This window comes from Elephantulus edwardii, unplaced genomic scaffold (genome assembly GCF_000299155.1).
Source record: "Elephantulus edwardii isolate Elephantulus edwardi_28Jun2011 unplaced genomic scaffold, EleEdw1.0 scaffold00075, whole genome shotgun sequence".
NCBI lineage: Eukaryota > Metazoa > Chordata > Mammalia > Macroscelidea > Macroscelididae > Elephantulus > Elephantulus edwardii.
The window spans coordinates 8,474,628-8,501,633 of NW_006399825.1; the positions used below are offsets into that span (position 1 = coordinate 8,474,628).

At 38.2% G+C, this 27,006-nt stretch overlaps 1 protein-coding gene across 1 annotated transcript in view; it reads right to left on the reverse strand.

Moving 5' to 3' along the window:
- Positions 1-4,454: 4,454 nt before the first annotated feature.
- ICA1L (islet cell autoantigen 1,69kDa-like) overlaps positions 4,455-27,006 on the reverse strand; it is a 70,479-nt gene continuing 47,927 nt past the window's right edge. Inside the window, exons 10-12 of the mRNA XM_006889094.1 lie at positions 24,371-24,628; positions 21,490-21,579; positions 4,455-4,570 (exon numbers count right to left, since the gene is read on the reverse strand). Coding sequence (XP_006889156.1) covers positions 4,455-4,570; positions 21,490-21,579; positions 24,371-24,628 — 464 coding nt within the window. The remainder of the gene's footprint in view (positions 4,571-21,489; positions 21,580-24,370; positions 24,629-27,006) is intronic.

Genomic DNA, 27,006 nt, shown 5'->3' on the forward strand with positions numbered 1-27,006 from the left:
TTTCCATCCTAGTAGATTATTTACTGTTGTCACAAATGCTGAATGTAGTATAAAAACCAGGTAAGTGAGAACTAGATAAAGAGTAAGAGTCAAAGATACAGAGCTAAAATGACAGGTAACATTTGATTTCCTACTAAGTGGCTTCCAGGTTTCCCCTCTGCCCAGGGGTGTGCTCTCCGTGTCCCCCCAGCACCTCCTCCCAACGGCTTTTCCTCTGTATCTGCAATATGCCTCTTCGCTATTATCTGAGGTGACTTCCACCCGCTTCCAGGCTTCCCCTCTGCCCAGGGGCGTGGGCAATTTGCATGTTATTCTCTATGAAGGTAGTTCCAGTTTTAGTATCTTAATAATAGTTGATGAAAAGGAGCTCTGTTTACACAGTGCTTAAGCACTCAACAGCTAAAGGAAAGGTTGACTGATTCTGTAAAGAATACAGCCTTGGAGACCACACGTGCTGAGAAACTGACCTATTTTTGGCGGATTGTTTTCTCTCTTGGTTTTATTGAGAAAAGGGTCATGTCTTAATCTCAGTAAATTGGTAGGGCCATTTCTAAGAAAAATAAAGTCACTTGGATAATAGTTTGTCATTTATATGCTCAAAGATACTGCCAAGAAGAACAAAACACACCCTGGGTGGGAGGGCTGTGGTTTGTCTAGTTTTTGGTTTTTATGCTTTTCTTGTCATTACAGAAGTCGAGGGTGAAGGCTGCTTAGTGGAGTGGCCTTGAGGGGATTGCATAACAATGAAATGTTTTTCTTTTCAAGGGGAAGGGGTGGGGTAGAGAGAAAAGTGCAACAATGAATGACTGGAAACCCTAGTCTCTGTAAACTTTCATTAAAATTAATTTTTTTAAAATGAGAGGTTATTACTTTGAAGTTGTTGTTGTCATGTGCCGTCGAGTCGTTTGCGACTAGAAAAAATTATCTTTTTTAAGATAAAGACATGCATTTTGAAATCTTATTAACACTTAACAGATCTTTTCCCTCTCGTATTTTTTTAATTACTGAATGGTTTATTTCTACCACTGAATGATGAACCACCTCATGACTTTAAATACCAAGAAGAATTTTTATTGACTTCTTTGGTCTTCTTTTGAAAGTACATGAAAGAAGGGCAAAGATAATTTATGTTGGGTTTTTGGATGCGATCCACCTGGGAAAACCATTTTCTCTCTATCCTGTTCCTCAGGTTTTCTTTGCTATGTTTAAACACTAATCTGTATGGTTTAAATGCTTTACTTGCAGTATTGCTGAGTTGGTTAACATTGTTAAGCAGTGTTTCTTCCCTATTTTATTTTCTATATCCTGAATTCTGGAATTGCTACATTGCTCAAGCAGTGCGGGGCTCCACCAACTCTAGGGAAGACAAAAATAATGAGGCAATTCTGGCTTTGTTCTTCAATAACTTGGGCTTAAAATGATGGTTTACATTTCATTTATTATTGCTTAGTTCTATCAGATCAAAATTTTTATAGTTTATATTTTGTTATTAAGAGAATTCATACAAAAAACACATTCTGTTATTTTCCCTATCTTACATAGTCTTCTCTATGTATTAAAAAGACTCACTCTAACAAAGATAGTAACTGTCCCAGGTTTATTTACTTTCTGCTCTATTTTCAGTCCAGTCTACTTTTCTCCTATAGTCCTTAGTTAAAGCCAAAGTTTTGTAGTGGAAGAAACAATACATGCATTTTTCTTTACTGTTTTAGGAGATAAACTTTTATTGTAATCTTAAAACCTTTAATAAAAGAGGTTCAAAAACAACATAAATTTCCTTTCAATACTGTAAGACCTCCGTGTTTCTAGATAACTTGTGATAGTTCTGTGAAAGAAATATCTATAGTTGAAATACACTTTTTTTCAGTGTGTGAATACTGAAGCCTATTTTGTTGAAATACAATTCATTGCTAATGAGAGGTATGTTCCATAATCCAAGATCTCAAAAATATGTAAAGTGACTTAATATAAGCTGTTATTCCTGCATTTCCTATAAACTGGTAATATAAACAGTAGATAAATTTGAGCTCATAAGAGATTTTTCTAAGGTTAAATGTATTCTTATATCTGGTATTAAAAATTAGAGATAGAGATAGATGTTGAACCCTTTCCTTCTTTAATGAAAAAGTGTCAATGGTTTGATGTGTTTGTGTTTTAAGATCTTCTAAGCCTACCGTTTAAGAGTTTATTTACTGAAATGAATGATCTAGATTGAGAATAGCAACTGACCTACCTTCTGTCATGTTTATCCTGTCCTTCTGATCAGCCTTTATTGAATGTGTGGTTTATTGCCTGTTTTAGTAATCTGGGTTTCCATAAAATTTGAATTTTTGACCCCTAAATTAATGATTGCGCTCTAGATAACTAATCATGAGAAAACAGGAGAGATTACCTTCATTGGAACAATAAAGTTTACAATAATTATTTTCCACACTTACGTTGTTAGACCTTTGGAATTTGTATCAGTACTTGGGCAAATGAATGGTGCTTCTAGGTAAAATGGGCAAATATACAGTCTGTTGACTTAAAGGGTTACAGAAACCAATGCTGAACTATTAAAAATTCTGTGTAGGTTTCCAATTTTTTTGAGAACCTTTACTCAGAAAATTGAGCATGTTATCCCTTCACATTTTAGTCCTTCATCTATCTGTTCTTCCTACTCATTGAGGTATCTTCATTTCTACATTAGGGAGTTCTTTGCATTCATGTAAGACATACACAGATGTTTTTGAACTAATATGCAAGGCTGCCTAGTGCAAAGAAAAACAGAACAAAGTTGCCATGCTTTTGAGCACTCAAAGGTTGAGAGCACCAAAGTCAATATGGATTTAGAAGTTAGATTGATTCATGTTCATAATCCTTTGTGATTGAATCCTGGCAGAAGAATTACTACACTCTGAGCAATCTCACTGAACAAAAAGGAAGATACTTAAAAGTCCTTTTGAAGCAATATATAATAGATACATAATACTGAGTAAAAAAAAATACATTGACGTTTGTTTCCAAAGTCCATGCTTCTGATTCTCAGAAAATGTTTTTCCAGCCCAAGAAACAGTTGGTACCTGTAGCAGTTTTTTGAGACCTTGTGACAGCTAAGATCATAGTTAGTTAAAAATGCTGTAGGGTGGGAAGTGGACTATATTTTACTTAATTTTGTCTACTTGTAAAAATATTTTAATATATACACAATGATTCAGACCTTAGAAAGTCACCTTTTGGGAAAGCCTGCTTGGGAACACATGGAAACTACTGTGGATAACTTCGACCTGAAAAATCACTTTACAGACCATAAAGCAGGGCAAGAAAACAGAACAGGCGATTGAATGATAGATCTGTGTAAACAGTAGGTAAGTTTTCATTAATTTACTCAAACTTCTGTTAAGTAGTTTTTACCTAATACATAAATTCTAAACCTTGTAGCAATGAAAAGTATTGCTCAGTAATCATGAAGTTGAAAATAAGGCTCTTGTTATTGGTCATGAAGAAATTCTGTCAGAGAACCTTCTAGGTTAAATACATTGAGAAAAATGGGATAGGTAAGCAAATATAAATAAAATATTTAAAACCATGTTGAAACTTTGTTCAAGTAGAAGTGCCTGGGTTTTTTGAGTAGTACTATTGCCAGTTGCTTTTAGGGTAGCTTCCCCTCATTTTCTTTTTAAGAAGAGTATGAGTCATGTATATGCCATTATAGCAAGGTGTATTAAAAAAGTAGGCTTAATGACATTTATCTATACAGTGTCTTGAATAGTACTGAAAATTTTTGTAATTTATGAGATGGAAAGAGACCTTTTCATTTCTATAGAAAATGGGTCTAATAAATTAACCAACTACCTCATGAAAAATTCAGCAACAGAATTATAGGATTTTGTGATTTTATATGAATTTTAAAAGTAACATTCGTTTCAGCTAGCAAATAGAAAAATCAAGCACCAAACTTCTCTGATTTCATTAAAAACAGAGTTCTCTAATCTTTTCTAACCAAAGACAAAGGTAGTCTGTTTCTAGTGCTATTTTCCACAACAGATAATTTTCTCTGCTTATACAAGACTTGTAACACTTAAAACCCAACCCCAAACTTCAGTCTACCTGCCATCCTTTAACCATGTAAAGAATTCTCATAGCCAGCGAGGTAACTTAAACATGAAAGGCTTTCGAGACAAATAAACCCACCTATTCTCTTACTGAAGAATTATTCCTAGCTGGTTTTTGGTTTTTAATAAACTTTGGACTCAGTCATGTCTAATGTTTTCCAAATGTCAAGAGTATAAATTCCAACACAGTTTAAAGGCAATCCTTAAGATCAAATGTGATTTTTGCCATTTGTCTAATGTTGACAGACAAGCATTCGTCAACACTACGCATATGTGGGTACAATATAAACGCCTTTCCATAAGGGCAGGTTGTTGCAGAATTGATGTATCAAGGCCATTGAAGTGACAGTATAACTGTGGTCAAGCATTAAGAAGTTCATCATCAGAGTGTCCAATAGCATCTGGGTTTGAAAGTGGATCCAAGTCTGCAAATAGATTAAACCAGGCTGACATGTCTTCATTACCATTGTTAGGGGCTATATAAAAAAGAAACCAAACAAACAACAAACACACATTAATGAATTAAAGCTTTCTGAAGTTACATTTTTGTCCATTATTATAATTTTTAAGTGGATGTTACTTTTGAATAAAAACATCTTACTGTAACTGGCAAGAATACTAATCATATCCCATTTGAGGATAATTTTGAAATGCTAATGTAGATCTCTTGGGCTTTACTGAGGTTGCTAATATTTAAATAATGGTATAGTGCTCTAACAGCCTTGAATCTATAAACAAGAATATAAACAATACAGAAATCCTAGAACCAGTAAAATCACTCATAAAGGCTTTCCAAAAGTAGCCTTTATTCTTTCAAACAGGAACATATTTGTGAAATCAGTGCTTAAACGTTTACATTTATTAGTTGTAAGAATTATTTTACATAAAGTGGGGAAAAATTGCTTAATCTTACCACATTAACTTACCTGCTAGTCATCATTGTGATTTTATTTCATTTTTCCTTTCTACATAGACTTTTAAAAATTTCACATTTGTAAATCCCCTCAAACTGTTCATTAACTGTAAGATTGGATTTTAAAAATAATAACTAGTAATTAATTACACAGGTGAGGGATCAGACTACAGTTTGGTCAAAATTAACATAACCGGTGTAGCAGGGATGGCTACCATACACTTCCTGACATGATAATATGAAAGGCCACAAATATCACCTATGCAATACTCAAAAAATCAAGGATGAATAATCTACATCTAATCTGGGACAATCGGGGTAGGGATGCCCTGGCTCAAGTCACAGGTGACTTGACAGTGTATAGCAACAATCATGAGACCTCAGAAAACCCTGAAGTAAAATTTGTTTATTAAAAAGCAGTGAAGCAAGACTATATTCCTTAACAAAACAGATGTCCTAAAAGAAAATGAAAGCCTACAAAAATGTTTCCAGATTTTATGAGGCTTAGCTGATGTATTCTCTAAATATAATACCTGTAATATAATACCTGTTCCAGAGGAGGAAATAGCTTATTTGGTAAACTCACAAATTTGAAATTAAAACATAACATTAGGGGAATATAGTGTTAGCAATTTTTTTTAAGTTGACAACCACGCTATGGTGGTGGTTGTTTTGTTAAGTGCCATCGAGTCGCAGGCAACTCATAGCGACCCTATGAAGGACAGACAGTCCTCAACACTTGGGTGTCTCATCATCTTTCCAGGTTTATAGGGTTTCCGGAGGCAAGCTTATTACGGAAGTGGATGCCAGTCCTGCTTCCAAGCTTGGCAAACTCTTCTTTTCAGTTCCATGTTGCTATGGTTATGCAAGAGAAAATACCTATTTTTAGGTAATACAAACTCATACAAAATATTGCTAGATAGAAGGCAGTAATGTATCCGTGGGAGGAAGAGAAGTGGAAAGACTGTGGAAATCAAATGAGACACGCCAAGTGAACTTGAAAGGCTACATGAGTATTGTGCTATATTTCTATATGCTTAAAATTCTTTGCCAATTAAAAGTTTTAAGAAAATCTAGCCCAGAGACTAAGACACATGGTCCAGAAAATCTTGCATGTTATATAGTATATCTCTTTTCTGTATATCATTTTTAAATGCACTAATTCCACAAGATATTGCAATGGTAGATAGTCTGTGTTATCAGTTACTAAAAAATAAGGCTCCAGGAATAGATGGTATACCAATTGACATATTTCAGCTAACAGATGCTGCCCTGGATGTGCTCACCAAGTTGTGACAAGAAATCTGGAGAACAACCACTTGCCCAACTGACTGGAAGAGATCGATATTTGTTCCCATCCCAAAGAAAGGTGACCCAACAGAGTGTAGAAACTATAGAACAATCTCACTGATTTCACATGCAAGCAAAATTTTACTGAAGATTATCCAAAAACGACTGGAACAGCATATCAACAGAGAACTACCACAAGTCCAGGCTGGGTTTAGAAGGGGTCGTGGTACCAGGGATATTGTAGCTGATGTTAGATGGATCTTAGCTGAAAGAGAATACCACAGGAATGTCTATCTGTGTTTCATTGACTATGCAAAGGCATTTGACTGTGTGGATCATAACAAACTGTGGCTGACTCTGAGAAGAATGGGAATCCCAGAACACTTGATCATGCTAATGCGAAACCTATACTTGGACCAGGAGGCAGTCGTCAGAACAGAGCAAGGGAACACTGCATGGTTCAAAACTGGGAAGGGCGTACACCAGGGATGCATCCTATCTCCATACCTTTTCAACTTATATGCAGAGCAGATTATCCGGGAGGCTGGGCTCTATGAGGAGAAATGTGGGGTCAAGATTGGTGGACGATTTATCAGCAGTCTGCGTTATGCAGGTGACACAACCCTGCTTGCTGAAACTGAAGAGGACCTGAAGCACCTGCTGCAGAGGGTCAAGGACTGCAGCCTACAATATGGATTAAGGCTCAATGTCAAGAAGACAAAGATTCTCACCACTGGACCAATTGGCAGCATCAGGATGGATGGTGAAGAGATTGAGATTGTTCACAGCTTTAGTTTGCTTGGCTCAACAGTCAACACTCTTGGCACCAGTAGCCAGGAATTAAAAGGCGCATTGCCATGGGAAAGTCTGCTGTTAGGGACCTCTCCAAAGTACTGAAGAGCAATGGTGTCTCCCTGGAGACTAAGGTGTGTTTGATACAGGCCATGGTCTTCACAATCACTTGTTATGCATCAGAGAGTTGGATAATGACCAAGGAGGATAGACGGAGAATTGATGATGCCTTTGAGCTGTGGTGCTGGAAAAGAGTATTGAGAATACCATGGACTGCTAGGAAAACATACAGATTCGTCCTGGTAAGGGTTAAACCGGGTGGCTCCGTGGAGGCAAGGATTCTGAGGCTCTGTCTAACATACTTTGGACATGTGAGGAGAGACCGGTCCTTGGAGAAGGACATCATGCTTGGGAGGGTGGAGGGACGGCGCAGGAGGGGAAGGCCCTCTATGAGGTGGATTGATTCAGTGACTGGGATAATCGGGATGGGAGTGTCGGAGACAGTGCAATTGGCACAGGACAGAGCAGAATTTAGGGCTGTTGTACATAGGGTCGCTATGAGTTGCAAGCGACTCCATGGCACATAACAAACAACAACATGTACCCTATGCTCTGCAGACTGCTTGCATGCATTCTTTATCAATGGCATCCTATCATTAGAAAACTTAAGACAGTGGTGTAAATAGTTGAATACCGGTATGTTCTGCCCAACCCAATGAAAAAGTGCATAAAGGATGTGAGGAAACCGACCCAGAACTCTGGAAACCAGCAAGTTACACCTAAACAAAGCAAATGCTAAAACAAAAAGAAAGCTGATATTCCACAGTAGGAAATGTTGTCTTGTTTCTAATCTCACACCACTGTGGCAGACCTGGTGCAGCCAGCTGTGAACTGTGCTCCTCTTTGGCTCAGGGCTGTCAGTTGGACTTAATTTCTGCTGGCACATTGCTGCATGAGACTCTTCACCTCAGTCAGACTCTGTCTAATGGACCAAGGATGAAAGATCCACCCAGAATAGCCATCCTCCTCTCTCAAGAGACTGGAAGAAGTGAGCGATGCCTGCGAGCTCTAACTGCCCTGAATCATCAGAGACTAATCAACATGATCGAGGCAAACAATAGGCTTCTGATGCCAAAGAAAAGTTGATGAGGTTCTCAGTTAAATTTTAAAGTTAAAACTTTAAGAAACAATTGTAAACTAAAAACAGCATAGTTACACAAGTGACAGTTTAGGAAATTCTAAAGGTTCATCCCTCTACAAAACAATCCACTGAAAAAGTGCACTTGGAACAAACTATTTTGGGACTCTGGAAGCAGATCACAGTCAAGCAGGGAAATAGATTATGATTGGACTGCTGTTAATGTGCTGCTGAGTCGACCCATAGCAGCCTTATGACCAACGGCTCTGAATCTCACCCTATCCCGTGCAGATACCACCAACCTGAGCCATGTATGCCAACCAGCTAACACCCTCCATGCCTCAGCCCCACCAAAAAGATGAGTATGGACACTCCATGCTCTAGAGTGGCTGCCTGGTGCCGAGTAAGGGAGGGACCTTTCCCCCTAGAGATTTTTGTAGTTGCACAGAAGGATAAGTCTGGTGGTGCCCAGGAGAGGTTGAGAAAATTGCAGAGGTCTGGTCCTTTAAGAGCAGTAGCTTGTCCCTGCTGGCCAGATCAAGGGACATTGTAGTCCCTCATGGAATCAGTAAGGCTGTCAACAGACAGTTGCAATAGTAAGACTTGAACCCTACACTTTACAAAACTTGGTGTGGAAGAGGTACTAAATAAATAGTTCCCTGCTGCCTAGACCGAGGAGCAGCAGTCTGGATAGATGAATGCCACTGAGCTTCTATATTCTGCTGTTTGTTTTTCCCCTTGAGGTACAAGAAAACCTCTATAAAACACCTCTGTATCAGGGCTCTTGTTATTTGTATATACTTTAAAAAAAGGGTCTTTACTATGTAAAGGAGGTTTCTGAGCAGATAGACTTATTAGAAACCTCAAAAATTAGAGGTAGGAGGGTTGGGGAGGACAGCCATAATCCATGGGGAAAGAGAATGAAAAAAAAAAAAAGAATAGAAAAATAGAATCAATAAAACTAAAAGTTGGTTCTTTGAAAAAATTTTGTAAAAGTGGCACTTTTTTGGCCAACAAAAATAAGGGAAAATAAAAAACATCAGAAATTAAACTGGGGACATTAAAATTAGACATAAATATAAAGGGCAAAATATGAACAAATATATGCCAAGAAACCAGACATCTCAGGTGAATGCGCGAATTTCTAGAGACAAAACTCTGCCTAAACAAGAAAAAATAGAACATCTCAACAGACTTTAACAAGTGAAGAAACTGAATCAGTATTTAAAAACTAACCAACTTTAAAAAAAATCTGAACCAGGTAACATCACTAGGGGAATCCTAGAAGACATTTTAAATTGTTCTAAGGTCTTCCAATTGCTTGTTATGCATCAGAGAGTTGGACAATGACTAGGGAGGACAGAAGGAGAGTGGATACCTTTGAGCTGTGGTGCTGGAGAAGAGTACTGAATGTACCATGGACTGCCAGGAAAACAAACAGATTCATCTTGGAGAGGATTAAACCAAGCTACTCCTTGGAGGCAAGGATTCTGGGGCTTCATCTGACATACTTTGGACATGTTGCCAGGAGGGACGGGTCCTTGGAGAGGGACATCATGCTTGGGAGGGTGGAGGGACAGCGCAGGTGGGGAAGACCCTCTATGAGATGGATTGATTCGGTGACTGGGGTAATTGGGATGGGTGTGTCAGAGGCAGTGCGGTTGGTGCAGGACAGAGCAGGGTTTAGGGCTGTTGTGCATAGGGTCACTATGAGTCACAAACAACTCGACGGCACATAACAACAACAAGGTCTTCCAAAAAATATAAGAGGGAATTCTTCAGTCAGTCTATGAGGCCGCCATTATCGTATCAAAGTCACATAAAGATATCCCCCCAAAAGGCATAGGCTACATCAAAATAGATTGAGAAAGGTTAAAACTCAATGAATTCATCTTTCTTGGACCCACAACTGACACACTTAGTGTTGCATTGGGAAAGTCTACAGTCAGGGGTCTGTCTGTTACCAAGTTACAAAGGAGCAATGATTTCAGTTTGGCTATTAAGATGTACATGATTCAGACCAAGGTCTTTTCAATCACTTGTTATGAATATGAGACCTGGACAATGAAGAGAATGACAAAAGTATTATTGCTGTCTTTGAGTTGTGGTGTGCTGAATAGCCCATGGATTACAAACAGATATCACTTTGAGAGTGAAGCAAGAGTGCTCCTTTGAGGCAAAGATGACAAAGGTTTACAAGAATGCAAAAGTGGTTCAAAAGTATTTGATAGCACTTCAATCTCCTCTGTAAGTTGGATCCAATTTGACAGTACACAAGAAAAAAACAACAAAAGCATTTGATAGAATAAAGGAAAAGAAACACATGCTCATCAACACAAGAGAAGGCATTTGATAACAATTCAACTTCATAATTAAAAACCAGTAAGGTACAAACAAGGGAAATGTTTCAACATTACAAATAATATTTATGAACAATCTACACTTAGTTAACAGTGATGGCTTTCTCATTAAAATTGGGAACACCACAAGGATGTCTACCCTCAACATTTCCTTCCCTCCAGGGCTCCCCTCCCTGCACAGACATTTCTTATTATTATTCTTTTTTGGGTGTGTACCGTCCTATCAGATCTGACTGGTACAGGAGGAGATTGCCTCTCCATTTCGCCAGCAGAGCATCCAATGGATTCGAACCATGTACCTCTGGGATTGCAGTGCAGGTTATTCATACCACTAGGCCACCAAAACTCCCTTCACAGACATTTCTAAACTAAGATTCCATGAGGATGAGATTTTACAAAATGCTGTGGGGTTGGAGATTTGGAGGATTGGGGCCCTACTACTGGTTTAGCCCCTTTTCACCTTTTAAGACTTTCTTAAACCTCTGGACTAGACAATCAACATTTGCACAATTGCTCACTACCAGTGAACTAGATCATTTTTAAATATGAATTTTTTAAAATTTATTACTGTTGTAGATTCTCATTTTTTTTTCTTCTTCTGTTATTCTGTGTGTGTATAATATACTAAAAGGAATTGGCAGACACACAGGAGAATTTTATGAAACAACATATAAGCAAAAGCCTGTGGTGATGAAGGAAGTTCAAGCTGCTCTGAAAAACTGGCAAAAAACAAGGCCCTAGGAATTCATGGCATATCAATTGGTATATTTCAATGGACATTGCCCTTTTGGATGTGCTCACCAAGTTGTGCCAAGAAGTCTGAAGGACAACCACTTGGCCAACTGACTGGAAGATACCTACATTTGTTCCCATTTCAAAGAAAGGTGACCCAACAGGAAATTATATTGCACAATATCATTGATATCACATGCAAGTAACATTCTGCTGAAGGTTATTAAAAACAAAAAACAGAGATTAGAACAGCACATCAACAGAGAACTGCCTGAAGTGAAGGCTGGGTTTTGAAGAGGCTTTGGTACTAGGGATATTATAGCTAATGTTGGATGGATCTTGGCTGAAAGCAGTACCAGAGGAATGTCATATCTGTGTTTCCTTGATTATGCAAAGGCATTTGACAGTGTGAATCACAGCAAACTGTGGCTGACTCTGAGAAGAATGGGAATATCAGAACACTTGCTTGTGTTTATGCGAAACCTGTACTTGGACTAGGAGGCAGTCGTCAGAACAGAGCAAGGAAACACTGCATGGTTCAAAACTGGAAAGGGTATATGCCATGGATGTGTCCTATATCCACACCTTTATATATATATATAACAGTTCAGGAGGCTGGGCTCTATGAGGAGAAATGTGGCATCAGGATCAGAGGAAGACTCATCAACAATCTGTGTTATGCAGATGACACAACTCTGCTGAAACGGAGGAGGACCTGAAGCACTGTTGCAGAAATCAAGGACTTCAGCCTTCGACATGGATTGAAGCTCATCATCAATAAAACAATCTCACCATTGGTCCGATTGGCAGCATCATGATAGATGATGAAGAGATTGAGATTGTTAACAGCTTTAGTTTGCTTGGCTCTTCAATCAGCACTCTTGGTACCAGCAGCCAGGAAATCCAAAGACAAATTGCACTGGGAATATCTGCTGTCTGAGACCTCTCCAAAGTACTGAAGAGCACCGATGTTAGTATCGAGACTAAGGTGCACCTGATAGAGGCCATGGTCTTTATAATTACTTGCTATGTATGCATCAGAAAGCTAGACAATAACTAGTGCGGGATGACAGAAGGAGAATTGATCCCTTTGAGCTGTGGTGTTGGTGAAGAGTATTAAATATACCATGGACTGCTAGAACAAACAGGTTCATCCTAGAGAGGGTGAGACTAGGCTACTCCTTGTAGGCAAGGATTCTGAAACTTTGTCTGACATACTTTGGACATGTTGCAAGGCAGTACCAGTACTTGGATAGGTATGTCATGCTTGGAAGGGTGGAGGAAGAGCGCAGGAGAGAAAGATCCTCGATGAGATGGATTGATTCAGTGACTAGGGTAATGGGGGTAGGTGTGCCAGAGACAATAAGATATTGGCACAGGATAGAGAAGGGTTTAGGGCTGTTGTACATAGGATTTCTATGAGTCACAGGCGACTCGACAGCACATAACTATAAAACTATATATATAAAACTATATATAATTTTTATATATATTTATACACACACACACATCAAGAATTACATCTCTGTCATGAGATGGAGTGATATGCAAAGAAGGGAATCTGACTCTTCCCTTTCCTCAGACCAACAGTAAATAAGAAACTGAACTGTCCATGTTTCCTGCTTTCTGTCCCAGTTACTAAGGAAATAGCGCCCTCTCTTGGTGATGATAAATAATCAGGCACATCAAGGGAGGGCAGGACTCAGAACAGTTAGTTTTCCAGGCATTTTGGCACTTAGTTTCTCCAGGACAGGAGTCAGTCACAGTCCCATGACATTGGTGGGAGGGATGGGGGGAAGATCAGGAAAGAGACTGGTCCGACTCAAGAAGTTATATTTAGTCATTTTCCCTTAATCAGGGAAGGGACTTAGGGTGGGTTTCAACTCAAAGCCTCCCTCTGTAGCAGTATTTTTCAATCCAAGGCCTTTGGAAAAAAATAGTGTTTTTTCCTCCCTTGCCAAAAATAGAGGAAAGAGAGAAAGTAGCTGGCATAGACCTATGCCCACCTCTTGAGGGCTATTTGAGGCACCTGGATATCACTGCTGTTGTCAGATGGATCTTGGCTGAAAGCAAAAATAAAAGAATGTCTTATTTGTGTTGTATAGATTATTTAAGGATTTTGCCCGTGTGGATCATAACAGATTATGGCTAACATTGAGAAGAATGGGAATCTTACAACTTAATTGCACTCGTGAATTATGTATTTAGACCAAACAGAGCAAGGGAACACTGCATGATTCAAAATCAAGAAAGGTGTGCATCAGGGCTGTATCCTTTCTCCATACCTATTCCATCTGTATGCTGAGCAAATCATTCAAGAATCTGAACTATGTGAAAAAGAATGTGACATCAGGTTTGGAGGAAAACGCATCAAAAAGATGTGTTACACAGATGACAAAACTTTGCTTGTGAAAGTGAGGGAGACCTGAGGTACTTACTACAGAAGATCAAAGATTAGATCCTTCAATATAAATTCTACCTCAACATCAAAGACAAAAAAAAAAAAATCTTCACCAGTGGGTAAAAAGGCACCATGATGATAGAGAAAAGATTGGTGTTGTCAATGAATTCATCTTGCTTCATACCAGCAGTCAAATCAATCTGTGTTACACTGGGAGAATCTGTTGTCAAGGGCCTCCTCCGATGTGTTAAGGAGCAATGATCTCAGTTTAAGGACTAGATGCATCCAATTTAAGCCATGGTCTTTTCTATCATTTGCTATGCATCGGAGGGCTGGGAAATGTAAAAGGATTACAGAAGAATAATTGATTCATTTTAGAGAATAGCACGGAATATCCCCTGGATTGCCAAAAGAAAAAAAAATAATCTTCGAGAACATGTAGCCAGGGTGCTCTTTACATACAAAGATGGTGAAATTTTGTCTTACATACCTTGGGTATATTGTTAGGAGAGATCAGATCTTGAGAAAAGACATCATGCTTGGAAAGGTGGAAGGTTAACAAAGGAAAGGAAGACTTGACAAGATGGATAGGCACAGTGACTCTAGCCATGGCTCAAGTATATTAGATGACAAGAATGGCACACGCAGTGCAAGGTTTAGATCCATTGTTCATAGGATCACTATGAGTCATAATCAGCTCGATGGCATCTAACAATAACAACCCTTCAGCCCACCTCAGGATACTTGGGTTCTAACTTCTAAACAAGGGAGACTTCAGCCTCTAGACTGAGACCCTTTTCAATACTGCATCCTGTCTCCATACCTTTTCAATCTTTATGCAGAACAGATTATCTGGGAGGTTGGGTTCTATGAAAAGAAATGTGGGGTCAAGATTGGTGGAAGATCTATCAACAATCTGTGTTACACAGATGACACAACCCTGCTTGTTGAAACTGAAGAGGACCTGAAGTGCTTGCTGTAGGATGTCAAAGGAATGCAGCCTTCAATATGGATTTGAGGCTTAATATCAAGAAAACAAAGATTCTCACCACTGGGCCAGTTGGCAGCATCACGATGGATGGTGAAGAGATTGAGATTGTTCACAGTTTTGGTTTGCTTGGCTCCATAGTCAACACTCTTGGCACCAGGAGCCAGGGAATTAAAAGATGTATTGCGATGGGAAAGTCTGCGGTTAGAGACCTTTCTAAAGTACTGAAGTGCAACAATGTCAGTCTGGAGACTAAGGTGCGCCTGATACATGCCATGGTCTTTGCAATCACTGTTATGCATCAGAGAGCTAGACAATGACTAAGGATGATAGAAGGAGAATTGATACCTTTAAGCTGTGGTGTTGGAGAAGAGTCTTGAATATACCATGGACTGCTAAGAAAACAAACAAGTTTGTCCTAGAGAGGGTGAAGCTGGGCTGCTCCTGGGAGGCAAGGATTCTGAAGCTTTGTCTGACATACTTTGAACATGTTTCAAGGAAAAACCAGTCCTTGGAGAGGGACCTCATGCTTGGGAGGGTGGAGGGACAGCGCAGGAAAGGAAGACCCTCAATGAGATGGGTTGATTCAGTGACTGGGGTAATGGGGGGTAGGTGTGTCGGAGATGGTGAGATTGGCACAGGATAGGGCAGAGTTTAGGGCTGTTGTACTTAGGGTCGCTATGAGTTTCAGGCAACTCGACAGCACATAACAACAACAGTCATTTTAAATCAACAAAGAAAAGGAAATCCTGATATAAAAAAATGTTAAATGTTAGTACTACCAAAGTCCTTTATAAATTGAGCACAATATCAACATTTCAATAGTGAGGTGGAGACAAGGTGGTGTTCTGGTGATAGGTTCTGCCAAATCCTTTACACAGAGACCAGAAAAAAACAAGTCAAACACAAGGGACAGCTTTGGAACTCTGAGTATCAAAAGAAAAGACAGAGGATTGGAACAATCACCAAAGATAAATGGACACAGCAAAAGAGTGACTAAAGGGAGATGAAGCCAGGCTTCATGTTGTGCCACATTCAGAAAAAGGAACACATGCACAAGGAGAAGCTAAAGCCATAGATCCCCAGGGAGACAGAGATACTAAGTGGGCAAATCAGAATAAAGAGGATCTGAATACAAGGGAAGTGGGTAAGAAGTCTGGCAACTGGGAGCAACCACAGAGGAGGACAAATTAAAAGAGCTAATATGGAACCTACATAGAGGGGTGAGCCTGTGGAGTGGCAACAGAAAGCTCTGCATGACCTGCCCCAGTCCCCACTGTGACTGAGTTGAGCAGGAACTGGAAAATGTACACTGGTCCCAACTGATGAGTGGCCAGAAAAAGGCTTTCCCCACTTAGTACTAAATATACAGCCTAATGAAATAAGAGCTGGAACACAAACACGTATATGCTAACCAACGTTCACTGCAGCATTATCTAGTAAAGAGATGGGAACCACCTAAGTGTCCATCAACAGATGGAAAGATAAATGGATCATACATGAAATGAGATACTAGGTAATGTTAAATATCAATGACAAATTCATGAAATAACATGGATAAATCCAGGTGACATTATGCTTAGTCAAGTAAGTCAAAAGGACAAATATTATATGAGTCCATAATTATAAAGATCTAATGAAAGATTTACACAGGAAGGAAACATTCTTCAATGGTTACTAGGGATGGGAGATGAGACCTTGGGGAAGAAAAATCAGTAGCTAGATAACAGGTCCATATTAAGGTGAGTGTAAGGAAAGGCAATATACAGTGTGGGGTGATCAGCACAGTATCACCATGGAGAGGTGTACAAGAGATAAAGACACCAGAGGTAAACCTTATTACATGCATAATCCCATGGTCCGTAAATATATATATATATATATATGCACGTGGATACACAGACAGAGAAGTTGAACAGAAAAGGACAGGTGAAAGGGGCATATGCTCCTGACTGTATCAAAGTTTATATATCCATGTATTTCATAGAGTCAACACAGCAAGTGGCAAAGTTACATCAAATTCTTAATCATAACCAAACGTCATGAGGGGATGAACTGCTAAATCCTAGGGCCACAGGACTGTAGCCACAGGGACTTCCGGGTGAACAAGATTCACAAAAACAATCTTCTACAGCCTATTTAGGTGAGTAGCAACTAGGACCTTAAAAGCTTTAGAGCAGCCATCTAAAGTACAGCTATTGGTCTCTCCCTGCCCCTTCACTATCCTAGGACCAGAAGAACTGGATGGTGCCCAGCTACCACTGCTGACTAGTCAAAAGAATCATAGTAGAGGGTCCTAGACAGAGTGGAAGTAATAGGTGTACTAAAACTCAAAATCACAAAAGTGATAAAGCATGCTAGTTTAGAGACTGGTGGAACTCTCTGAGCCTAGCAGCAAACTCATCCCTGTGGCTTAGCTTTCAAGCAAACATTGCACATGCTTATAAGGTGAGCCTGACATCAGGGAGCTACCCACTCCTTAGAACAATCAAGTCATACAGAATCAAAAGGACAGCTTTTGCCCCGGGAGAAAGCTCAGAAATCAGGAAGGGTTAGACTAGAAGGATGAACAGAAATGATAATCACATGGTAGATGTGGGGCAAGTGAGGTTACAATCTGGGAGCTGTAATTAATCCACAAAAGAAACTTTAAATGAAGTGTTCAATGGAAAAAGAATCACTTTATATGCTTTCACTCAAAGGAAAACTAATTTTTGTTTTTAATTTTTTTTAAATTCCAACAGCTTTCTTTATAGGAATAGAAAAACCAATCTCCAGATTCATAGGGAATTGCAAAGGGCCCTCAAAGTTACTCTAGAAAAGAATATAAAAGAAGAGTTCTCACTTTCTGATTTCAAAACATACTATAATGTATGTTGCTGTGTCCCATCAAGTCAGAACCAACTCATAGCTGCAGTGGATTTTCAGAGGCAGTTAATCACATGGGAGGAGACTGTCCATCCTTCTCCCCTGAAGCAGCTGGTGGCCTCAAATTGCATGCCTTTGGGATTGCAGCACAGTTTCTTGCCAGTAGGCCAAAAAGCAATGTAATTAAAAATGGATCAAGGACCTAAAGGTAAGAACTGATACATCAAACTCTTGGAGAAAGCACAGGGGGATTGTTCTGGGGATCTAGTTTTTAATAATGAATTCTTAGGTATAACATCAAAAGCACAATTGACAAAATAGATAAGTTAGATTTCATAAAAATAAAAATTATTTTAATGGCAATGTGAACAACCAACTTATATACTGGAAGAAAATCTGAGAATACACTATCTGTAATATGAGTTTAATATTCAGAATACATGAAGAGTTTCTATAATTTAATGACAAAATCAAGTGAATCAAAACAACTATGAGATCTCATCTCACCCCAGTAAGAATAGCAAAATTTAGCAGAACAACAAGCAACAAATGCTGAAGTTGTGGAGAAACTGAACCCTTACTCACTGTTGGTGGGAGTGTAAAATGGTGCAATCGTTGTGGAAAGCGGTGTGGCACTTTCTCAAAACGTTGCAAATAGAGATACCATTTGACCCAGCAATTCCACTACTGGGAATATACCTCAAAGAGACCATAACTGCCATCCAAGCAGATATATGCACACCCATGTTTATCGTGGCTTTGTTCACAATAGCAAGGAGATGGAAGCAACTTAAGTGCCCATCAACAAACGAATGGATAGAGAAGCTGTGGTATATTCACACAATGGAATACTACACAGCATTGAAAAACAAAGAACTCATGCAATATTATTCAAAATGGGTGACCTTGGAGGACATTGTGCTGAGTGAAATATCTCAGTCACAAAAGGACAAAAACTGCATAGTGCCACTGTTGTAGAATGGGACTGACATCAGGGTTGGGGTAAGACTGAGAAAAACTGGATAAATTATGTATACTGTATTGAAACAGATGAGGGAAAGAACCGATTAAAAGCTATATATGATTGGGTATTATGGTTATCACAAGAGTCCAGAATGAAGGCTGCATAGTGAAGTGTACTGAAGGCGGGGAGGGGGCGAGGGGGGACAGGGAGATTGTATACCAATGAAGGAATTTTTCTTTTTTATTTTCAAAGAGAAGAGCGAACTGGAGGGGAGGGATGGGCAGGGAGAAAAGTGCAACAATGAATGAATGGAAATTCAAAATCTCTGTAAATGTTCATGAAAATTCATAAAATTAAATTTTAAAAAAACTTTAAAAAATCAAGTGAAAAAGTGGACTAAGGAACTAAACAGCCATTTTACTGGAAGTTAAAAGGAATATAAATATATGAAAGGATGCTGGCCATCATTAACCACTGCTATTGTTACTACGTGCTGTTGCATCAGCTCTGACTCGTAGGGGCCCTATATACAACAAAATGAAACCTGTCCCACCCGGAGCCATCCTCACAATCTCTACTCTGCCCTCTGCTGCAGTCACTGGGTCTACCCATCTTGTTGAGGGCCCTCCTCTCCTTTTCTGACCCTCCATTTTTACAAGGAACTTGAAAGCACTGGTTTAATAGACACATGCACACCAATATTCATTTTATCATTATTCACAATCACCTAAAGATGGAAGCAGCCTAAATGTCCATCAACAGCAGAATGTGTAAACAAAAGGTACAGACATACAATGGAATATTACTCAGTCATAAAGAGAGTTGAAGTCCTGATAGTGCTATAGTGTGGACAAATTTTAAAAACATTATGTTCAGGGGGACAACTTTAGTATCATCAAGAAATGGTCCCTGCACAATAAAACTCATACACACCAGAGAAGCTCAGGGAATGCCAAGACCATGGATACAGAAGGAAACAAGGTCTTCCCTCCACAATCAACTGAGAGGAGGGAGGCCATTCTCTAGAGCTGGTAACTTGAACTTTGGCTGTTAGCTTCCTAAACTGTAAGAAAATGTAGCCTGAATGTAGGGACCACTGCTAATCCATCATTGGTTCTCAACTATACCTAGCATGTGGTAGCAATGGAGGAACAAAGAGATGAAGAAAAGCCTAAAATAAACACATTAATTGTTCATTCAAGTAGAATAAAATATTGTGAACTTGACTTTCTTTATTTATGATGTTGGTCAACAATCAAAGTTCACTGAAGCAACAGTCAAGAAATCTAATAACACATTTCACTATTTCACTGGGCAATGTGCAAATGAGCTCTTGACAGTTTTTAAAAGCACTGTCAATTTAAGGACTAAGGTGCTCTTGATACAACCTAGGGTTTTTCAATTATCTTATATACTTGTGAAAGCTGGATAATGAAAAAGGAAGACAGAACTGATGCTTTTAAACTGTGATAGTGGCAAATACTATCAAATATATTGAGTACTTAAAAATAAATGAAACACACCAGATGCTCTGCCGGGGAAGGAGGGACAATCTCCTCCTGTACCAGTCAGATCTGATTTAATGGGGTGTGCACACACACACACACACACACACACACGATAAAAATAAATTTAAAAAAATTAAAAAAAAATAAATGAAACAAATCAATGCTTGAAAAATAGATCTAGAAAGTTCCTTAGAAGAGAGGATGGTGACACTTTGGTAAGGCCAATCACTAGAAAAGAGCATGATGTGCTTTTTTCCCCCTTTAAGTTGTTTTTGAGCATGATGCTTTTAAAAAAGTGGAGGACCAGGAAAAATGTCAATGAGATGGACTGACATAAAGGCCGTGATTCAAATAGACCAATGATCATGGCAGTGGCTCCACACAGGGTCACCATGGATCTCAGCCAACTCAACGGCAACTAATCACCGTCACAACAGCATGAACACTGAAAGGAAAAACTGCCTTGTTTCTACAGCTATGATAGTATTTGGGGGAGAAGAGGTTGTGTTCACGAACCCATTCCAAAACTCAAATTGGTAAATTCTTCACTATTTGAATATAATGTAAAAGAGTTATTTTACTGATTCTTTTGGTCTATTAAGTAAAATATCAATTGTAATAATTTTAATAAAAATTTAATAATTTATTTAACATTCACTAAACATGTGAAATGTGTATGACCGAAGCAACAGTTCCAGACTGACTGCTTCAGTTTAGTATCATCATCCTACTTGGAATTATTCATCATATATTAAAGTTTAGAATAAAAATTGTTTTACAGCACTATAAAAACCAAACCACACTCTTTATTAAAGTCAGTTATTGAAGGACAAGTTATTACCATTCCTCCTATATAATACCTGAAATGGGCAAATGTATATCGACACCAAAGGATGGTTGGCAAAGGCAGGAAGGCAGGAAGGAGAAATAGTATTCAGAAAGCACTGAATAGCAATTAATTGTAACGGAGAATGTGGCAAGAAATACTGGCAATAGTTCCCCAACATGATACAGATAATCAATATTGTTGAAATGTACATGTAAAAAATGTTAATTTGACAAATGATATGTATTGTTTTATCATAATGAAACAAAAGAAAACAAAATCATCTATCCTTAAAGACTACAGATGAGGTTACTGTGAGTCTAAATTGACTTGATAACAACTAGTTTATTCCTAATGGTCCATTATTAACAAACTTGAGCGAAATATGAACGTTTACAGTACAGAATTTAGTGTACCATGACAAAATAAAAATTTCTTTTCACTGCTTCTCACAGTGAACAATTGCTAAAAAGAGTTTTCCCTTTAATGGTTCATTACTAATAAAATATTTCCTGGATAATGTGAGGCAAATACTATGAAGAGATCCTTTCTTAAACTTATCTAATTTAAATAGATTGTTAATATGGTGGAAAATAACAAAAAGAAATAACTTACATCTTGTTAACTTCTTTGGACTCTGTGAAGGCACTGACCCATTATCCCTGTGTGAAAGAGGAGGTTCTGATCCTCCGTGAGACACCCAGCCTGGAGGGTGGAATACCACATTATCCATTGTTAATCATAGGACATAGGAACAACAACAACAAAAAAACAAACAAGAAAGGGTAAAAATAACCTAATAGGCTCTCCAGGTTTTGGTTGTTATTATAATAACATGCTACAGTGAAAAGGTATATAACTTGGGGGGATTGTACAACAATGAAAGAATTTTTTTTTTCAAAGAGAAAAGCAACTAGGGACGTTTGGCAGGGAGGAAAATTTGCAATAATGAATGAATGGAAACCCAAGTTCTCTATATACTTTCATTAAAATCTTAATTAAGAAAGGGGGGAAGGTATACATCTTAAATTTATGATCTTACATTTTATTCAAACAAATCTTAATTGTTTTCTCTGCTGTATTTGGATTAGGCTTCATTACATTTTTCAAAGTGAATCTGAGATAAATATGCATTTTTAAACAATTTCAAACAAAAAAGGTATAGAAAGATAAGTTCTAAAGAATCAGGAAAAGAGAAAATAATAGGCCTGAGAAGGGAGGTCTTCAAATCTATGAATAATACTTATTCTCTTGAACTCAGTAATCTCATCATAGAAATTAATCTTAAGGAAGTAATTTAGCTAAAGAAAAAATATGTATAGGGTAATGTTTATTGCAGCATTGTCTGTAATAAGCAAAAAGCAGAAACAATAAGAAGGAGGTTAAGTAGATTATGGTGTATAATGTGACAAGAAATACTCTGTAGGCATTTAAAAGTATCATTATGAATACTCTAGAAACATACACAAATATATGGTATAACATGAAAGAACATTTATGCTATAATTAAAACATAACTCTTCAAAGGACCTTAGATTATCCTGCTGAATAGAAGAGACAGCTTGAGCCCTATAACTGTGTTACTAGAATATATGTTTTAACTCTCAGGAATGCTCACTTCCTGGTTTCAGTCATAGAGCTATTAAAATGGATGTCCTGTCAGTATATAGATAGGGACCAGACCAGGGAATATTTTACATAATGCAAATATATTGTTGACACTGTATTATCAGGAAATAAGAGAAACTAGTGCTGCTAGAAAAATGTGGCATGTTTGGGAGGAAGAGAATTAGGACCTTACATTGGAGAATGGCCTTGTTTGTAAATCTTTTTAATTATCAGGCCATTGAAATGTTATGCCATATCAAGTATTTCCTAAAATTCTACTACATTAAAATTATCCTGCATTATAACTTGAACTATTCCATATAAAGGGCCTTTTTATCAAGTAATAATAATGACCATTCTTATACTACCAATCCAACATATGTGTACTGTATAGTTATTTTACCAATGTATCATATTAATCTGATCCAAATCATAGTCTTTTTAGTAGTTTCATATGCTTGTGAAAGTTGGACAACAAATAAGGAAGACCAAAGAAGAACTGATATCTTTAAATTTAGTGTTATCAAAGAGTACTAAATAGACCACCAACTGCCAAAAGAACAAATATATCTGGTCTTGGAAGGAGTGTAGCCAGGGTGCTCCTTACAGGCAAGGAGGATGAGACTTTGTCTCTTATACTTTGGACATTTTATCAGGAGGGGCCAGACTTTGGCAAAAGACATCATTCTTAGAAAGAGTGGGTCAGAGAAGAAAAGGAAGACCTAAATGAAATGGATTGGCATAGTGGCTTGCAACAGTGAGTCTATGGGAGTGAAAAATGAGGGTGCTCAAGGATGCAATGAGTCAGAGTCCACTCAACTGCACCTCACAACAGCTATAGAAAACGGTGTTTTTAAGCAAGGCAGGAGATCAGGAAGGAAATGCTAGACAAGATTTATAGATCTATAATGCTTCATTTTAAAGACGTATGAGAAAGGTGCCAATAATCTCAAATGCTTTATAGACATTCTAGAGGCAGTGAGGAGGTTGAATTGAGGTTCAAAGACCTGTTAGGAGGCAAGTCTCTTGTAACAAACTAGAAAATCAAACAAAGCTTTAAGAAGTCTGAGACATGTTTTGGAGACAGAATAGTTAAGACTTGATGGCCAATGTGGAAGTAAGGAGCAAACAGTATGAAATGACTCCCAAGGAGTAGAGTTGGTTACCAGACAGGGGAGCAGCATGTAAGCAGAGGGATTCATAAACATACTAACAAAAAGTGGACCACTTTTTTAGGAAAACATCTTGCCCACATTTCTACCACAGCCCTCTCCTCTTACCACTTTGGATGGAGGGCTGCCCTGAGACCAGCCTACAGAGCTGTTTCCTTTTATCATCTCTGGACTTATAGGAACCAGAATGCATCAAATATTGTTTGTTTTCCATAATAGCTCCCATAGGGAAAGAAATAATATCTTCCCAACACAGAAGTACGGAATTGTACACAAAGGTAAGTGATTGGAATCCACCATCTGCTCTACTAGAGCAAGACAGCAGCCTCCTCCCTTGTGATTTGCTGCCTCTGAAAACCCACTGGAGGGTCGGCTCCAACTCAGCAGTACACAACAACAAAACATAGAAGTAACAGAGCAGATCAGGATTTCAACCAGAATATAGATTTTCTACAAAGGAAAGATACCAGGGAAAGTCAGTGAAGGAAATGTGGGGTTTGGTGGAGATGACAGGAAAGCAGCACTAGTTTCACTCTTGTCCACGGACTCCAGTGCTTATTATGGTCATTCTTTTTCTAGTTAAAGATGATGACTTCAGATTTTATCTAGTAGTACTGAAATAAAAATTTATCTTATGATTCTAGCATCTGCAAGTACATAGCATAGTTTTGCTTTATGAAGATAAAATACAGCACACAGGTTTTATAGATACTTACTGTTGACAGGTCCAGCAGCATGAAGACCAAGGTCAAAGAGTTGTGAAGGAAGAAATCCAGAAGAATGAGCAAGAGCCTCAGAACCCAGTGCAGGTTCCTGGGAAATGAGAATGGTATTGGGGCTCCCAAATGCAGTCTGGCTTTCTTGGGTAAATTCACTAGTACTTGAAGAACCAGGGCTTACAAAAGTGTTCAGAAATGAAAATTCCTTCTCAAAGTCCTCTCCTTCCAAGGAATCTACAAATAGATCTTTTGTAACTATTGGGAAAAAAAAATAAAAACAGAGAATTTTGTTTTCTTTTTAAAGAAATAATAGTAGGACACATAAATTTTTCATTTTTATCAGATTTTATTTTTTAAAGCACAAAATTGGAAATTAATAGGAAAATTATTTCTAATGAGACAGGATAATGATGAAAATGGTCATATTTAATAAAGGTATAACAGTTATGAATAGCTTCCAAATAAACAACTACATAAAAGAGAAAAATAACCAACCACCTACAGAAAAGAGAAACTACAGGACATATGATATCAAATAGCTAAAAAAAACCAAATCAGTATTGGAGACTTTAATATACTACCCTCAGTTGAAAAAAAAAGGTTCAAGAGCATAAAAGGTAAGTAAAGTTATACAATGGAAATCCAAAGTCTCTATAAACTTCCATTAAAATTTCAATTAAAAAAAAGGGAGGGGAAAGTCATACAATATATTGACAAGTTACATATCTCTCTTTCTATGAGAAAGAGGGAGAGAGAGAGAGAGAGAGTGTGTGTGTGTGTGTGTGTGTGTGTGTGTGTGTGTGTGTATAATCTCCCTGTTTTCAGAAATTATATGTTCTTCACCGTACACTTGGAAAATTTCACAAAACAGGTTACAGTAAGGCACAAAAAACCCCAGTTTCTTAAAGAAGAAACATTATATTTTTATTATGGGCTAGAGTGCTCAAGAGGTAAGAATTTTCTTCTCCACCCAGATGCATCCACAGGACGAAGGCTCAACCTGGGATGTAGTACCACTGAGAATTCTGGGACTTGATTACCTTGACCTGACTCTGAAAGTAATGGTTCCTGAGGTTACTACCTCCCCTCTGCTAAGCGTGCAGTTCCTAAATTAGAAGTGTCCCTCTGAAAGAGAAGCAAGCTACTGTCCTAATGCCTAACAGCAGCCTTGACTCGGAGCTTTCTCCTGGGAGAAGCAGAAGGCTGTAAAACAGGTAATTCCAAATCTCTTCCCAAAGGGACTGACTTCATTAGTAAGCCTAAAGTCTCTTTGAAAGACACTCGAGATTGTGGTGAAGATTAGCTAGAAAGACACTTATCACTGGGAATCTAAGTTAAACTGCAGATCGCCTAGTGAATGCAGGTGGGGAGAGGAGAAAGCTCAGAATAACCTGCCTTGGGTAGACAAAGCTCAAACAATAATCCTGGCATCATCCCTACAAAGGATACTGAATTTGATAAGTTTAGTCTATGAAAATATTACAAGCAAAGAGTCAGAAATCAGTGGAATTAACTGGATCTAGACTGTTAAAGATCTGCCAAAGCTATTACCATCTCAAACTGACTGTGAGCATATCCACAGAGGAACAAGATCAGAAGCTTAACACTGCAGTTGTGTGTGTAGTAGTGGTTGTGAAAGTAGAGTACAATGCCATTAAAATAATTCTGATAGTCACTAAACAAACGATCCTGAAAAATCACTAAAGGGACTGAATTAGCAATGAAAAAAACCAAGCCACCCACAAAAGCAAAACAAAACAAAACCAAAACCAAAACAAAAAAACCAATAGGCCAAGATGGTTTCACTGGTGGATTGTACCAAACCTTTTTTTAAAAAAATTAATTCAATTCTTTACAATCTCTTAAAAAAAGATAAAAGAGGAATACATGTTGCCCAACTCTTTCTATAAGGCCAGTATTACCCTGATGTTAAAAATTAACATACTACAAGAAAGCTCCAGTCCAATACCTCTTCTGAATATAGACAGCCATTGTTCAGCTCCCTGATGCATAGCAAGTAATTGCAAAGACCATGGCCTACCATCTTTGCTTCTCAGTACTCTGGTGAGGTCCCTGACAGCAGACTTTCTCAATCCAATTTGTCTTTTTAAAATTATTAATAATAATGATAACTTCACTTACAAAGTTTGTATACATTGTGTTTCACACATTCTTCATTCACATGTTTTGTACAATCATTCTCATGCACTATGTTTTATAAAATTAATCACCGTTGGTCCTTGCCTATCATTACTCTTTTCACCTGGATCCTATTCATTTTTTATCTCCTAGCGACTAGTACGAAGAATATTGATTGTGGAGTCAAGTAAGCTGAAGCTGTTAACAATCCTAACCTCTTCTCTATCATGATGCTGCCAATTTGCTCCGTGGTGAGAATCTTTGTTTTTTTTATATTGAACTTCAACCCACAGTGAAGGCTGCAGTCCTTGACTTTCTGCAGCAAATGCCTCAGGTCCTACTACTCACTTTCAGCAAGCTAGGCTGTGTAATCTGCATAACACAGATTGTTGATGAGTCTTCCTCCAATCTTGATGCCACATTCCTTCTCATAAAGTCCAGCCGCCTGAATGATCTGTTCTGCATATAGATTGAAAAGGTATGGATATAGGATG